Source organism: Hypomesus transpacificus, unplaced genomic scaffold (assembly GCF_021917145.1).
Source record: "Hypomesus transpacificus isolate Combined female unplaced genomic scaffold, fHypTra1 scaffold_204, whole genome shotgun sequence".
NCBI classification, from domain to species: Eukaryota; Metazoa; Chordata; class Actinopteri; order Osmeriformes; family Osmeridae; genus Hypomesus; species Hypomesus transpacificus.
This window is the reverse complement of record NW_025813745.1, coordinates 152,273-167,590: the sequence shown is the minus strand read 5'-3', so window position 1 is coordinate 167,590 and position 15,318 is coordinate 152,273. Positions and strand designations below refer to the sequence as shown.

At 51.7% G+C, this 15,318-nt stretch overlaps 1 protein-coding gene across 5 annotated transcripts; it reads left to right on the top strand.

Moving 5' to 3' along the window:
* The first annotated feature begins 485 nt into the window (after positions 1-485).
* On the top strand, positions 486-15,311 carry LOC124462203 (coiled-coil domain-containing protein 138-like). 5 transcript variants are annotated; one of them, XR_006955420.1, is made up of 17 exons: positions 486-739; positions 1,065-1,110; positions 1,216-1,339; positions 1,580-1,680; positions 1,867-2,057; positions 2,162-2,299; positions 2,487-2,606; positions 2,855-2,932; positions 3,064-3,177; positions 3,375-3,521; positions 3,667-3,783; positions 6,719-6,917; positions 7,847-8,020; positions 10,568-10,706; positions 11,446-11,691; positions 11,884-11,940; positions 14,719-15,311. XR_006955420.1 is itself a non-coding variant. In XM_047013806.1 (15 exons), the coding sequence occupies exons 1-15, from the start codon at positions 659-661 to the stop codon at positions 11,570-11,572; spliced, it is 1,896 nt and encodes a 631-aa protein (XP_046869762.1). In that variant the 5' UTR covers positions 486-658; the 3' UTR covers positions 11,573-13,298. The 5 variants fall into 5 exon arrangements, 3 of the variants coding, with proteins under 3 accessions (XP_046869762.1, XP_046869764.1, XP_046869763.1); XR_006955419.1 differs by having other exon boundaries at positions 11,446-11,940; XM_047013806.1 differs by lacking the exon at positions 14,719-15,311 and having other exon boundaries at positions 11,446-13,298.
* The last annotated feature ends 7 nt before the right edge of the window (positions 15,312-15,318 follow it).

Genomic DNA, 15,318 nt, shown 5'->3' with positions numbered 1-15,318 from the left:
ACATTTATCAGTTTTTACCAAGTACAGAAAGACTGAGCTGCAGAGCTAAATGGTCTGTCAAAACAAAAACAAACCCCAAACAGGATTATTTTGGTGATGGATACTATTTTCAATGTTAATCTACCTCTATATAGAGGAGTTGGTTTTGCAGGTCAGGTTGGGGTTTGATACTGTACAGATCAAATCAAATACTACCACCTACTGGGGGAGTTTGTGTAGTACACTGACTGAATTAACCAACGGGAGAGATTCGATCCATCATCCCCTTTTTGTAGGCTATTTTTTCCGTGGCTCATTTCTCACGGACGGGAAACAAAACTCAAATTACTATAAATTGGGTCTCATTTTTTAACTCTCCCCCTCAAGCGAGATGTTTAAATTAGAATTCTGCATAGCCAGTCAGTCAACGTCAAGCCCGAACAAAAAAAGCGCGCACACCACACAAATCTCCGCCCCCCATTACCCGTCATCTTCAGTTCAGTTCAAACTCAGCTAGCCTACCCTAAATAATTAGCCTGGTATCACAGGACGCTAGTGCCGCACTGCACAGTGCAAACGCACAAACACACACGTAGCTACACACATCAGTTCTGATCTGTTTGATTGTTAGCTGGTTAGCTAGACACATAGCAAGCAGTTACGCAAATCTGATGCCAAGATGAGCAATACATCTTCTGAGACCGACGTGGACTTCACAATAGAGATGTTAAAGAAGAAATACTTGGGGCGAAGGGAACTGGTAACGTTATACTAGCTGGCTAACTCTCTTCGTACTGTAGTTACTAGTGTAAACTACAGTAGCTAAGTTACCTAGAACTAGTACGTAGTTAGCCTACTGTAACTACTAGACTAGCTGGCGAAAGTTAACAACTTTAGGCTAGCAGTCGTAGCTAGCGCTGCTTTTCAACTAGCTAGCTTGACAAACCGTGGTTGCTAAGGAAACACATGCTCGAGTTTGGCATAATAAAACAACAGACTACAGTAGCTATTAATGGTCACACATGCAATAGGTTGCTATCTAAAGCTAGTGAACTTATATCTAACTTGTCCTCCCATTCTTATAGCTTTCATCAGACAATGGAACTGGGGGTACAAACTGTCATTCTAATGGTGAGAAAGGAGTGTTTCATTTGTTTTTTCATGGCAATCTGATAACAACCTATTCAGCTGTCAAGTGTGTCTTTATTGCCAAGACATGTGCTGTATGTTTTAAAGAACCTCCTACATCGACGGTGACACCCTCCTCCAAAGTCAAAAGCCCCCACAGAGGACTGAGAGGTTACAAAACGGCTCTAAGAGAACTGTTGAAAGCTGTCACTCTCACACCAATGCCCGAAAGGTTGGTTTCTGACCACCCCTATTGAGCCTCGTCCCTAGTACTGATCTACAGGTCATTGACAATTGTCTTGTTTAAGAAACCAATGGACATTTCGCTTTGCCACACTTGCCCATCTCTGCCTCACAGAGCTAAGGAAAACAATGGAGATGTTTATTTGACCTTCAGTGTTTCTATTTGCAAGTACACATTGTAATGTCGGCAATTGTTTTTGTGACACGTTCTTTTCTCTGGTTATCACAGGCTGGACAGTGATGGTGTTATGAGTAGCAGTGATGAGGACCTCAGCATGGACTACAAAACCTGCCCCCTCCTGGACACCGTGGTGCATTACACAGAGACAGGTGTGCATTTCCTCCAACAATGCCTAGTAGAGGCCGCACTGTATTCCATATTCCAAAGAGGACCACCCCATCTATACAGCATATTGAAAAGATGTGCGTTTTAATCCTGGGTTGATCAAATGTGTGATGACTTATTGTTATGACTTGGGACATGGCTTAACCCCCTGGTGTTGGCTGTGATTCCAGATGTGACCCTTCCCTCCAGCCTAGCCAGTAGCCTGGGCTCCAGGGAGACAGAGCCTGGGCTCGGGATGGCCAGAGAGGAGCAGGAGAGAGGGCTGAGGGAGCAACAGCCGCAGTCCTACTCTCTCCTCTCCTCCACCCCTGATATGGGACAGGTGTGCCAAGAGATGCTGGTCATCTATCAACAGTTGAGAGTGAGTGGTGAAGGAAGTGGGCTAAAATCACATTGATTTTCCAGTAGATTTGTGAAATGATTTGCTTAGGAAGGAGTGTGTGTGTGTGTGTGTGTGTGTGTAAGGCGGAGAGGGAGAGCCAGCAGCAGTGGCAGAGAGAGCTCCAGGAGAGAGAGAGCAGACTGCTCCGGAAGGAGCTGGCTCTCAGCAGGCTGCGAGGCGTGGAGGAGGAGGTCCACGCGCGCATCCTGGAAGTCCAAGAGGCAAGAGAAACACACGCACAACTTCCCCCCCCCCCCCCCGCTCTTATCTGTACATTTCCCAGTTGTGGTGGGCCATCTTCTTGTTTTGGGCAGCTGTGAGAAGGCTGCTTCACTCTGCTGCTCAGGACAGACCTGCGGGGATAACACAGTGGTGATGTGTGATTGGGATCTGTTTGGCCCCGTTCAGAAACACCAGCGCGAGGTGAGTGGACTGCAGGAGCTGCTCAGGGAGCGGACCAAGGAGAACAGGAGGCTCAAGTCCAGCTTCGACACCATCAAGGAGCTCAACGACACCATGAAAAAACAGGCAAGGGCCTCAGGGAACCTGTTCGTAATGATGGTCTCTTTTGTTATTTGAATGCCAATGACATTGCGTGCAGTCGTTTTCTCTGCTTTCACCTTCCCACGATGTGATAGGAGTATGAGCAGTGATGTCGTTTCAAGATCATTTACGTGGGTTGTATGTGAGTACGATGTAGAAACACAGACAGGCCACAGGGTGGCAGTCATTTCTAAGCGGGATGTGAGGAAATGATTCGCTGTGTTGCTGTGTAGCTGACTGAACTCTGCGAGCACAACAAGAGGCTGGAGGGCCAGTCCAGGAAGGTGCAGGCCCGGCTGGAGAACCTACAGGTAAAACTGTCCCCACCTCTCCCCGGGGCTTTAGGCGTGGAATCTTCCTCCCCCGAAGGCTAAGTACTGCTGGTAGTTAGTCCCCAGTGTTTTGGAATACTGAAACCCGCCCCTCGTTCTGCGTTCTCCAGAGGAAGAACGACTACTCCCTGGCTCAGAGAGGTCGAGAGCACGCAAATGAGAAGACGGCGGAGACTGGGGCTGCCAAACGAGAGAAGTCAGCCAGCTCATCGAAAACAAAAAAGGTATACGTTACCAACAACTCGGTATGTCCTCGACACAGTCCTCGACCAATCACGTCTGTTCTTTCTCGGACCGAATCACTGATCTTAAATGAGAAGATTGGCAACAGCTGTGCCGAGACACTTCCACCTACCCAGTCAGGGTTTGGTCAGAGGTCGAGGACCTCATGATTAAGACAGTATTTGATTTCTTCCCTCAGGGCTGTATAGGTCCCGCCCCTGTCAGGCTCCTGGCTCTGCTATTGGACTGGGTTGTTGATGGACAGTCCTTCCCCCCAGCAGCAGGAGACAGAGAGGCGGTCCTAGATGTCCCTCTGGTTGTCTCGCTCCACGAGAGGTGCTCCAAGGTAATAGAAACAGAGAGGGAGGGTGGGTCATTGTGTTGTCAGGGTGCCGTTTAGCATGTACATCATTGTTGTGTGTTGCCCGCTACTGCATGGAGTTTGTGTTGTTAGTGTTTGTTGTTGATGCTGTTGTTGTCTTGTTGTCGAGGTGTTGCCTCTGTTGGTGGAGCAGCTTCAGCTGACCTCAGGGTCAGATCCTTCCCTCATCCTGCCCCTCCTGCGCTTGATCTACCAGGCCCTCCGCCAGCTGGACAGCACCACACAGGTACACACAGCTACCTACACAACACCACACAGGTACACACAGCTACCTCCACAACACCACACAGGTACACACAGCTACCTACACAACACCACACAGGTACACACAGCTACCTACACAACACCACACAGGTACACACAGCTACCTCCACAACACCACACAGGTACACACAGCTACCTACACAACACCACACAGGTACACACAGCTACCTACACAACACCACACAGGTACACACAGCTACCTCCACAACACCACACAGGTACACACAGCTACCTCCACAACACCACACAGGTACACACAGCTACCTCCACAACACCACACAGGTACACACAGCTACCTCCACAACACCACACAGGTACACACAGCTACCCTGTACCACACCCACACAACATCACACAGGTACACACAGCTACCCTGTACCACACCCACACAACATCACACAGGTACACACAGTTACCTACACAACACCACACAGGTACACACAGCTACCCTGTACCACACCCACACAACATCACACAGGTACACACAGCTACCCTGTACCACACCCACACAACATCACACAGGTACACACAGCTACCTACACAACACCACACAGGTACACACAGCTACCCTGTACCACACCCACACAACATCACACAGGTACACACAGCTACCCTGTACCACACCCACACAACACCACACAGGTACACACAGCTACCCTGTACCACACCCACACAACATCACACAGGTACACACAGCTACCCTGTACCACACCCACACAACATCACACAGCTACCCTGTACCACACCCACACAACATCACACAGCTACCCTGTACCACACCCACACAACATCACACAGCTACCCTGTACCACACCCACACAACATCACACAGCTACCCTGTACCACACCCACACAACACCACACAGGTACACACAGCTACCTACACAACATCACACAGGTACACACAGCTACCTACACAACACCACACAGGTACACACAGCTACCTACACAACACCACACAGGTACACACAGCTACCTACACAACACCACACAGGTACATACAGCTACCCTGTACCACACCCACACAGGTACACACAGCTGCCCTGTACCACACTCACAGTTGTTTCCAACAGGAGTTAGAGAGACTGGTGGGTGGACCTGGGACAGTCTAGAGGGGTCTGGGGGCATGTTGCCCTGGAACAAAATGTTGTACGTTTTAAAGTTAAATGCCTCAATCTGGTGTACTTTGAGAGTGAAAATAAGAAGTTAGAACTATGAAGAACTCTTGTAAACAATGTTGTGCTCTTGTAAACAATGTTGTGCTCTCCTAGTAAACAATTTAATCGTAAACACATTGGTTGTACAGATATGAATGGTGATGACATGGCAAAAAGTCACACTCGGAAATATGGATGGAGAGAGGATATATTTGAACTGTCAAAGAAATTAAGCAGTGGTGGTATCAGTAACTGGTTTATTTTTTAGAAGAAAGTAATATTTACTGGATTACAAAAAGCCTAACGTTACATGATGGGCCAACTTGCTCCTGATGCTGGAAAAAGCTATGTTATTAGAGCCGCTGCTATTTTTTTTTAAATAATTAGCTAACTTTAACTAGCTATTTGATATAGACATTATATATATATATATATATACACACACACACACACACACGTTGTTACTAGCTAATGTAGGAGTGAGCGATGCTTTGCTGAAGCAACCGTTCAAAATACAGTACTATAACAAATATTTTATGTTACTATGATTAAGTGTAAAAATACTTTTGGTTAATTCAACGAAACTGTGGGACATTAATGGGAAACACACCCTGTACCACAACTACACAACATCACACAAGTACACACACACACACACACACACACACACACACACCCTATACCACACTTACACAACATCACACAGGTACACACACAGCTACCCTATACCACACCTACACAACACCGCGCTACCACAACTGCAGCACCACAATCACACAGAGGATTCCCCTGCCACCCAGTTTTTGGAACGCGTCTGCACAAGCGTCCCACACCCACGCGCTCCTCCAGCTCCACCGTGAAGCGCTACATAGCCACAGACCCCCACACAACATGACGAGCTGTCATGCTACAGCAAGGCCAAACACTAAACACCATTAAAAAGCCCCTTTGATGTCCTCCATCCTATGGAGTTTTCCTTCAAACACTATTAACTGGAGAGCCCCCGAGGTCCTGTGACCGTTCTGGATGGCAGGAGGACAGCAGAACCGGCTGTCCTTGCGGCTTACGGAGCAACCACGCCGCTGACTGTAAAGGACCGGCTGTGTCAAATGGCCTCCACCTCCTCCTTCCTCTTCTTCGGCTTCCTGGTTTGAATTACAACAGCGAGCTCGATCGTCAACAAGCAGCCGGCACAGATGTCAGCCTGCCTGTGGTGTGTGCGTGTGTATGTGTCCAGGGGTCAGGTGGACTGTCCTTGCCCCTAGCCCCCCCCCCTCTCCATCCCTCCTCCTGCCCCTTGCTCCACCGCAGCGCCACAGCATCCCTGCCGGTGTGTCCGTCATGCCTCGGAGGGGCCCTGGCCGGCCCTGGCCTCGCATGTTTGTTTGTCAGGCCACGTCCACCACTGCTTTCTGACGAGCTTGATGTTTCAACTGGAATCACATGTCCTGTTACTGCAACATGTGGGTCTGCTCTGAAGCCGCCTGTTCCCTTGGCGGGCCGGAACGCTTCGACGCCGTGTGTGTTTCCGTCCGTGCTCCGCCGGCCCGGCCGAGAACGCACACGCACACACACTGGGGAGGTTTGTGTGTGTGTGTGTGAAAAGAGAGACACAGAAGGGGGATATGTAGGGAGGCAGATGTGGGGCTCAAAGCCATTGTCAATGTATTCTAGAAGATTCTCATGGCTTGTCATGTCACATGGGGACTTGGCTCTCTGTGACTGTGTGTGTTTCCGCAGCCCGTGACTCTGTGTTCCACCCTGCGGCGTTTGGGAGAGGAGGTGTCCCGACCCCCAGCTCTGCAGCCTAGCGGCCCCCCGGACCTCAGTGGGGCCCTCAGGCCCAGAGGCCCCACTCGGACCACCCCCCTCTACAGGAGCCCCTGCCCCCACACCCGCCTCCTCTCCGCCCTCATCGTCCTCAGGACCGTCACTCAGGGTACGACAGCCGTCCTCCTGCAAACTGCCCAGCAGGGGGCAGCGTCCATCCTGCGGGTCGACGTCGTAGGCCCTCTAGGGCTGTGTCGCAGAGTTCACGGCAGTCCAGCGCTCTTGTGTTTCTCCCTGCCCCTGACGCTGCAGAGTTCAAGAGAGAGCCATAGTTTGATCCAGTCGGCAGAGCGGCCCTCCATCTGCCTCGAATTGTTTCACCACGTCCACGCACCCCATCGGTCTCCGTTGTCTCTGTCAGCTTGGCACAAGCCCGGCCTGTTGATTGACGCGTAACTTGAGGTCGGGGAGTGAAATGTTTAGTTTTTGTGCTCCAGGATAATATTTAATAGTTACCATATTAAACGGGTAGCCCAATCCAAAAGGCTTACTAAACCCTAAGCCTCGAGAAAAGACGAGAAGCAGATATAATCCTAAACGGCCAGCGAACAGGCTTTGAAAAAAAATGTTTTTCTTCTCAGCAAATTGCATCCATTTAAGTCTGGTTTGAACCAAACCAACCCGACAGAAGGAGCGTGGGTCATATAGAATAGACCTGGATCATGCAGCTTGGCAGGTCAGGGGTCAGTGAGGGCTCACAGGATGGGAGGACGGGGAGGAGATCGAAGGGGAAAATGAGGCAAAGCGATTTAGGGAGGAGAGAATCGACGAGGAAGAGAGATGGGATCCCAGAATAATGTGGGTTTTTTTTTTTGGGGGGGGGGGGGGGGGGGGGGCATGTAGCATGGAGACAGGGAAGAAGGGGCCTTTGGACGACAGGAAGAGCGAAAGCTTTGTGGACGGTGGGTGAAATCTCTGGGGGCGGGGACGAATAGCGCGTTCTACCCCCACCACGCAGGGCGTTCGACGCGCGGGTTTTGCACGGGACTCCCTGTGTGTGTGTGTGATATCCACCTCCTCTCTCCCTCCCCTCCGTAGCGGACGTGCTGGCCCAGGCTCTGGACAGCATCCACGGGGAGCTGGCGTGCGAGCAGAGCCGCGGTCTGTTCCTGCACCACGCTGGCCTGCCTGTCCTGCTGACCCTGCTCCGGGGGGGCCGCGGGGGCCCGCACGCCCCCGTAGACATCCTACTCCTGCTGGCCTCGCCGTCCCGTAAGTACCAGGACCGGGGGGGCGCCTGGACTCCCCCGCTCCTCAGATAGCTTGTCAAAGCCCGGACGAAGCGTCGACGCTGCCCATCCAACGGCCAAAGGAAAGGCCTGATATGTGACACACAGCACTCGCCGCGCTACAGCGCTAACTGTGAAAGGGGGGGGGGGGGCGGGGGGGGGGGGGGGGGGTTAAGGGTGTCTTGAGGCCGGTTGTGTGCCTGTGCTTGCTGACACAGTGCAGAGCACTTGTTAGTGGGCCGCGAGGGGCTGTAATGTAGCTTGGGAGCAGAGATGGGGGCGGTTTTACTAGGGGCGGGGGGGGGGGGGTGGGGAGTGTGGGGGTAATGAGGGTAGACTTTAGAGAGGGGGCGGGGGTGGGGTTCACACCTGAAGGGGACCAGTAGACTTCCTCCCCTGTCTGTCTCTGGCTATTTTCTGTCAATGTTCACACACAGCCTCTGTTCCTTAGATAGCAGCTCCCCCCCCTGGTCTCACAAGCCCTTCACTGGCTACGTCTAGACCTTCCAGCTACTGTAGCTGCCCCGTGACCCTCAGGGCCAGAGCTAGCTCCCCATCCCATATCCGCCAGCTCGCCCCCCCCCCCCCCCCAGCTCCAGCCAGTCTCTACTTACATCTGCTGTTAAAACTTACTGTACAATTCCCCCATGCTGTTCACACCTGAAGGTCACCTGTAAACATACCCGGGTCACCCCCACCCCGTGGCTAGACCTGGCTACTGTCAGTGTCCACCCCTCCAGCTGCCCCCCGTCCAGCCTCCAGCGACAGTAGCTAACCCCCGGGTCTGGTTCCAGCAGGACTTTGTCATGCTGTTCACACCTGAAGGTCACTAACCCTAACCCAGCCTGCTGGTTTGACTTATACCAGCCCCGCCAGTCTTCCCCCGCCACAACATGACTTTCATTGTCGTAATCCTCTCCATGTGGCCGCTCCTCCACAAAGAGAACACCACCCCGTCCTCCTAAATCACTTGGACATGGACCACTCTGTCCTAACCCGTGCCGTTTGAAGTTTCCCCTCCACCCCTGAACTCGTCGTACCTGTGTGAAGATGCTGGGAAGCAGATGTAGTGCGCGTGTGTGTGTGAGAGAGAGACTGCACTCTTTGCCCTCACCATGTTGTTCTCAAGATGAGTCATATTCCCCTCAGAGCCAACTACCTCTAGATCCAGGGCCTGGCCCCCCTGTCCTGGCCCCCCTGTCCTGGCCCCCCTCTCCCGGCCCCCCTGTCCTGGCCCCCCTGTCCTGGCCCCCCTGTCCCGGCCCCCCTGTCCTGGCCCCCCTCTCCCGGCCCCCCTGTCCTGGCCCCCCTGTCCTGGCCCCCCTGTCCTGGCCCCCCTGTCCCGGCCCCCCTGTCCTGGCCCCCCTCTCCCGGCCCCCCTGTCCTGGCCCCCCTGTCCTGGCCCCCCTGTCCCGGCCCCCCTGTCCTGGCCCCCCTCTCCCGGCCCCCCTGTCCTGGTCCCCCCTCTCCTGGTCCCCCTGTCCCGGCCCTCCTCTCCTGGTCCCCCTCTCCTGGCCCCCCTCTCCTGGTCCCCTGGCCTGGCTAACCTCTCAGCCCCCTGAGGCAGGCCATGGGCAGACTGTGCATGTCCAGAGCCGTGCCGTCCTCCATCCCTCCATCATCACGAGTGGCTCTCCCCCAGTGTTGGAGCCCCTCCTGGATCGGAGCCAGGCTGCTCCAGTAGCCGCCGCAGGACCATATTGGCTCGTCACACACAATTACACCGCTAATTACACTCATTCCCCAGGTTGGTCCTCGACATGTGCAGAGTCTGTTCTCAATCAACATACCTTACCTGGCTACAATACACAATGTATCAGCTGTAGAGCTCGCGTCCCTCCCAACGGATCCTACGACTGGAGTTGTTGCAACGTTGCATCAGACACGCGACTTGGTCAAGACGCCTCCACTGTGAATTTCCATTGTGTAACTTATCTCAAGGCTGAAGTTTGATGGACAAGGGGGAGTTGGAAGGGGCCGGTTGGCGCGAGGACAAACAAGCGGGCGCTCCAACTGGAAGTGGACTGGTGTTTGGTTGCCATACGGTCTGTGTTTGCTGTTGTTGACAGAGTCAGGAGGGAGCAGCAGCTTTCTTCCATCCGCTGACGGTCGCCTCTGCTCCGGTGTTTAATCTGTGAATGTTTAGGTCCTCCCGGAGAGAAGGAAGGCTGGGGAGATAACTCGGACAATATGGACCCTGTCTTGAAAGGCGATCACTTAGTGGTATTTTCATGGCCAGACCCTGTGTCCACTCTGCTCCACACTGTTAATCTTGTGTGTATGTGAAATCAAATCCGAATATCTGAAGTGCAACAAAGATTCCACAATGCAGATAATCCTAACTGGTAACATTTGAGAGCGAGAAAACGATTTGACACGGTAAAAACTATCGCGGCACCCTTACAACATCACCACCACCACAATGACGATGACATCAAGATGAAGCACCGTGACACGAAAAGAAACGAGGTGTAAAAAAAGACACAAAGAGAGTATGTGTAAGTGTGTGTGTGTGTGTGTTGGCTGGTAGGGTTCCTGAGTCCGTTCCTCGAGGCGTGCAGCAGCGAGGACTTCTTTCGCACGGCCGCCCTGCTTCTAAGGAGCTCTCGTCTAGCGCTCCCCCTGCTGGAGAAACTGTCCATCCTGCTGCAGAAGCTCTCCACCCTCAGGTGAACCCCCCCCCCCCCCCCAGTTAGCCTGCACCCCAATAACGCTACGGTTTGACGCGCGCCAACACTGTCCAGTAGACGTAGCTGCCAGACTTAGCATGTGGCTAACACGGGTGGCCAAATCCATAGGACTGCTTTAGCACGTGGCTGAGACTGGCTCGTAGCTCTCGCCGACAGGTTTGAGGAGACGGCTCCCAGGCTCCAGCTGGACTGCTAGCCTTCATTAGGAACGGTTAGACCACAGGCCAGGGCTAGAGACCGAGGGAAACATACTCACCCTGTCCTCAGCCCCCCCTTCTGTGTGTGTGTGTGTGCGCGCGCGCGTGTGTTCAATTGGCAGTCCGTATGTCTGTTGTGTGGGGGCTGAACTGCAGTCTGTAATTCGGTGATGTACTTTAAAAGACGTCTTTAGAGAAGGGAGCGTTATGGTAAATGGTGAGTATTTTTCTCTCTCCCGGCTCCTCCTGTCAACAGCGTTATAAGATCATTGTTTACGGGAAGAGAAACTCGTCCCTAGGAACACCAGTGTCTTCTTTGATTGGGTCCCTCATTGGCCATTGTGAAATCGCATTATTGAGAACACATTCTCCAAAACAACAAATCACTAATGCGGTGAAATGTATTGAATATCGCAACGAGAGGGTTGGGGTGGTGCCACCATATGTCACAAGACTTAACACCTATGTTAAGTCCCAGAGCTCCGTCTGATGTCACTTCCTGTGGTCTCCCCCCCCCCCAGGAAGAACAAGCGCCTGTTTGAGCTCTGCTCCCTCCACCTCCTGCTGCAGGAGATGCTAAGGACTACAGACCCCACACACACCTTCCTTTGCCTCAACCTCAACTCCATCCTGCTGAACCTCAAGTGAGGGGGGGGGCCCAGGTCCCCCGTCACACACATCCTGCTCCGGCAGAACCACGGCCGTGCTATGGCGCGAACCATAACCTGGAGGGCGTCAGAAACTCTCGACGATGACCTTTTAAAAAGGTGCCTCCGTCTGCCGTCTACAAGTGTTTGTCGACAGTAACTTCTGAGTTGTTTGTCATGGATTTGTTTGTTTATTTATTTTTATTTTTACTTTTTTTCATGTTGCGCAATTCAAAATGGCGTGGTGACACTAATCATGTTTGTCAAAGGCTGTAATGTAATGTAAAGGGTCATATCGTTTTCTGCCGTCAGGCTTTTTAACAGCAATAAACAAAGAACCGGAGAGAGACAACGAAGCAGACATTCAAGGTGAAAAGCGTATGTTTCGTGTGGACGTAAGTCTGTTTGTCAGTTGTCAAAGTGAAGCCGGACATTCGACCTTGTGTGATGTCATGCGGGTCTGGGGCTGCTGTTGTGGAAGGCTGGAGGGGAATAGGGACCTGACAGCCATGTCGTAGCTGAACTCTCTCAGGTGCTGTGTGGCCCTCTCCCTGCCCCTCGACCACAGCACATCCTCACACACACACACACCTGCCCACTGCTCCGATATGTAACTCAATCTCTTCCAAGAGGACTTTTAGGCTTGTGTGTTGCATCTTGACATTTCCCGTTTAACAGAGAACCATATTGGAAATACAGAGGTTTCCCCAAGGCATTACTTTTAAACACACACCACACAGTGAGTTCTGTCCCCACACTGTTAGCAATGTCCTTCGTAAATAGTCCAGGTGTCGTCCTGGGCTGGTGGGATGAGTTTGCTGAAGGCGTTGTATGGGAGAGGTGTGTGAGAGCTAGGCGGGGGGCGAGGAGCTTCAGACTTTAGCCTGTTCTGTCTGCTCCGGTGGGATTCCCCCTCGTCTGAGCTCTGAGGAGATCATAATTAGCTGTCAGTCTGGATGTGATGATGAGGAATCAAATCAGGCAGCACCAGCACAAGGGACGTTCCATGCAGTCCAAGAGGTGAGGGAGGAATATCTCACACACACACACACGGCTGAGGGAAGTAGAACTGACAGTTCCGAGCAGTCGCCCTTCTCTCCTGACATATCCTCGGGTGAAAGTGTCTCGACAGACTGCAAAGTCGATGATGGATAAGCGAAGACATCTCTTCTGCCCTGCAGCACACTGCTCCCCTCCCCATGCTAGGTTCTGTAGATATCTACCCATGCTCTTAGGCTCCAGGTCGGTCCTGTTCTCAGCCATCTTCCCTGTACTAAGATAGCACAGCTTCCGGTCTCAACGGCGTGCCAGAAAGAGCCAGAGAGATACCCAGGCGCAGCTGTGGTAGGGTTCGTACCAACTGTGATAATGTGATTGATCATAGGGATTGACTGATGCTCCCATGCCGATCCAGGCCCCGTTCCTTCCTCCAACCCCTGGTCCTCTCTGATCCCACAGCAGCCTCGAGAAAAGGCCTGAAAGGACCGAAACCTCAGCTGTCATCATCTGATTTATTTACTTTCATTACTTCAATTACCCAGGCCGGGTCCACAGCAGGCTGTGCTCTGTGTTCCGTACAAACACTCATGCCCCGCTAAGCTTCAGACACGGAGCTGCGGTCTCAGTAATTTATGCCGGGGCTTTGTCAACGGAGCGAATCTCAGTGGAAACTCCGTTTAAGAGTACCTCTCCTCCAATCTGGCAAGTAAACCTCATTAAAATGTTATTTGCGTTTTCAAAAAAAAAAGGGGGGGGGGGGCGGGGGGGGGGGGCGAGGAGGAACGTTAGTGGCTATGCTTCGCCAGAATATAAGGTCAGTCAATCACGTTTGACGTCGCAGACCACCAAATGTATATTATGTCCACCAGGCTGAGTATATGAATATAGCACTTGTGTAATGCAATAAATGCATGAGGCAGCAGTTAATCATATACCTAACTGGTATGGAGGCTTAGTAAGTGAAAACATCTGTCTGGATAGAAGCTCGGTGAGAGCTTCCTCTCTGGCTGTAATGAAGTTGCCCCTCGTGATTTGCGATGCTCCATTTCTATCTGCCTCGGGAAGGTAACCGTGAACAGATTCCCCCCGTGTCCTCAAGCCACGTGTGCCACCGATGGACCACAAAACAATAATACAACTACCATTTCAATCAAACAGCATTACTTTTTTCTATGTCATGATTCCGCTTTCCAGTTTAGATTTCTAGATCGAGATCCCCCCCCACCGCGGTTAGAGGTTCATCCCAGCAACCTCTGATTGGAGCTCCATGTCCTATAGCCCCTGGGCTCGTAACCGGCCCCCTCCGCCTAGTGTGGCACAGAACACATCCTTTCATTGTCGAGTCGGTCGAAAAACGTTTAGCCCATTTGAGTTTTGACGAGTGCCTTCTCGCTCTCCTTTTTCCATTTCCCGTTAGGTCCGTCTTTCTGACTCCTAATTTGGAAGGAAAGTGTACACTGTTTCCTGTGTTTGTCTGCATGATGGATGACATCCACAGAGGTGGATGTGTTGCGACATGCTCTGCTGTTACTCCGTCGGGATTTCACGAAGTCAATAGACCCATTCACACTTACATTAGCTCAATATGTTGCTGTAATGGAGGGCCACAAAACTGATGATTGAATATACACTACTAAGAATATCATATATACTGCAAGGTGAAGGGGCCCACAACCGACCAGTGACCGGTAGTATGTGTCCAGGTTAACAGCCCCTACTGGGGCTACCAGTGAGTGGTTACTGATGGCCCCTTCCTATAGGCTATTTGCAGACAAGGGAAGTGACAGGGGTGAGTATTAGCTGGCTGGCATGCCAGAGAGCATTAGCAGCAGTAGCTAGCTGGCAATGCAGCATGTGAGCTTTAATTACACTGTCGGCTTGCTTTAACTCACGGTTCGAATGGCATTCCCTGCCTCGGGGAGTCCATCACTCTCTCTTTGTCTCTGTGTGCTCATACCAAGCCAAGCATTGAACACTCCCAAAATGGACCCTCAGGTGCCTGTCACACACACATGCACGCACACACACACACGCCACACACAGCGGCTTTTAAGTGCGAGGATTACGTGGAGCTTCGGCTGCGTTTGAAACCCGATGAGAACAGCGCGGCCCGGCATCACCAAATCTGACAGTTCTTTTCTCCAGCAGGCGTAAGATCCACAGCCAGGAGAGAAGACTGAAGCTAATCATTTATCTCAACCCTTGGAGACCCACAGTACACACACATAGCTGCCAGTGAGGTGGTTGTCACCACAATAGCTGACGTCATGCAAAAAAGATATAGGTGGTAAGAGAGAGATCATGTAACTGGAACTCCCATCAATGCTCTGTAAGCATATCCACCTTCTACAAAGAGACCCAGTTCCCAGCTATTTTCACCCAGGATCTTCCCCATTGACAGAACAGTCGTCTTCCACGGCTCAGGTTCCATAGTTATGCTTTCTAAACATGAACGGAGCATGACGGATCGTAGCAGAACACTAGGCCCACTGTTCACAAACGCTCTCAGTGATTTGAGCCTCGGACCGATGCGTGTGTCACAGTGTAATTCATACAAAGAAAATGAAGGAAACAATACTTTCACGATGTATTGATATTTTTTATTTATTAATGCGTCTGTACAATAATAAGTTATATATACACTTACATTTGGTTCCCAAAAACTTAGCTTCCATTGTTTACACAATTCTACTCTTGTACAATGTATTTCTGAGGTAAATAAAGAAAGTCTGTACAGACTATCATCCT

Coding starts and splice junctions, on each gene's coding strand:
- LOC124462203 (XM_047013806.1), top strand. CDS start 659: ATGAGCAATACATCTTCTGAGACCGACGTGGACTTCACAATAGAGATG. Junction 2,300..2,486: donor GCATCCTGGAAGTCCAAGAG/GCAAGAGAAACA, acceptor GGCCCCGTTCAG/AAACACCAGCGCGAGGTGAG. Junction 2,607..2,854: donor ACGACACCATGAAAAAACAG/GCAAGGGCCTCA, acceptor GTTGCTGTGTAG/CTGACTGAACTCTGCGAGCA.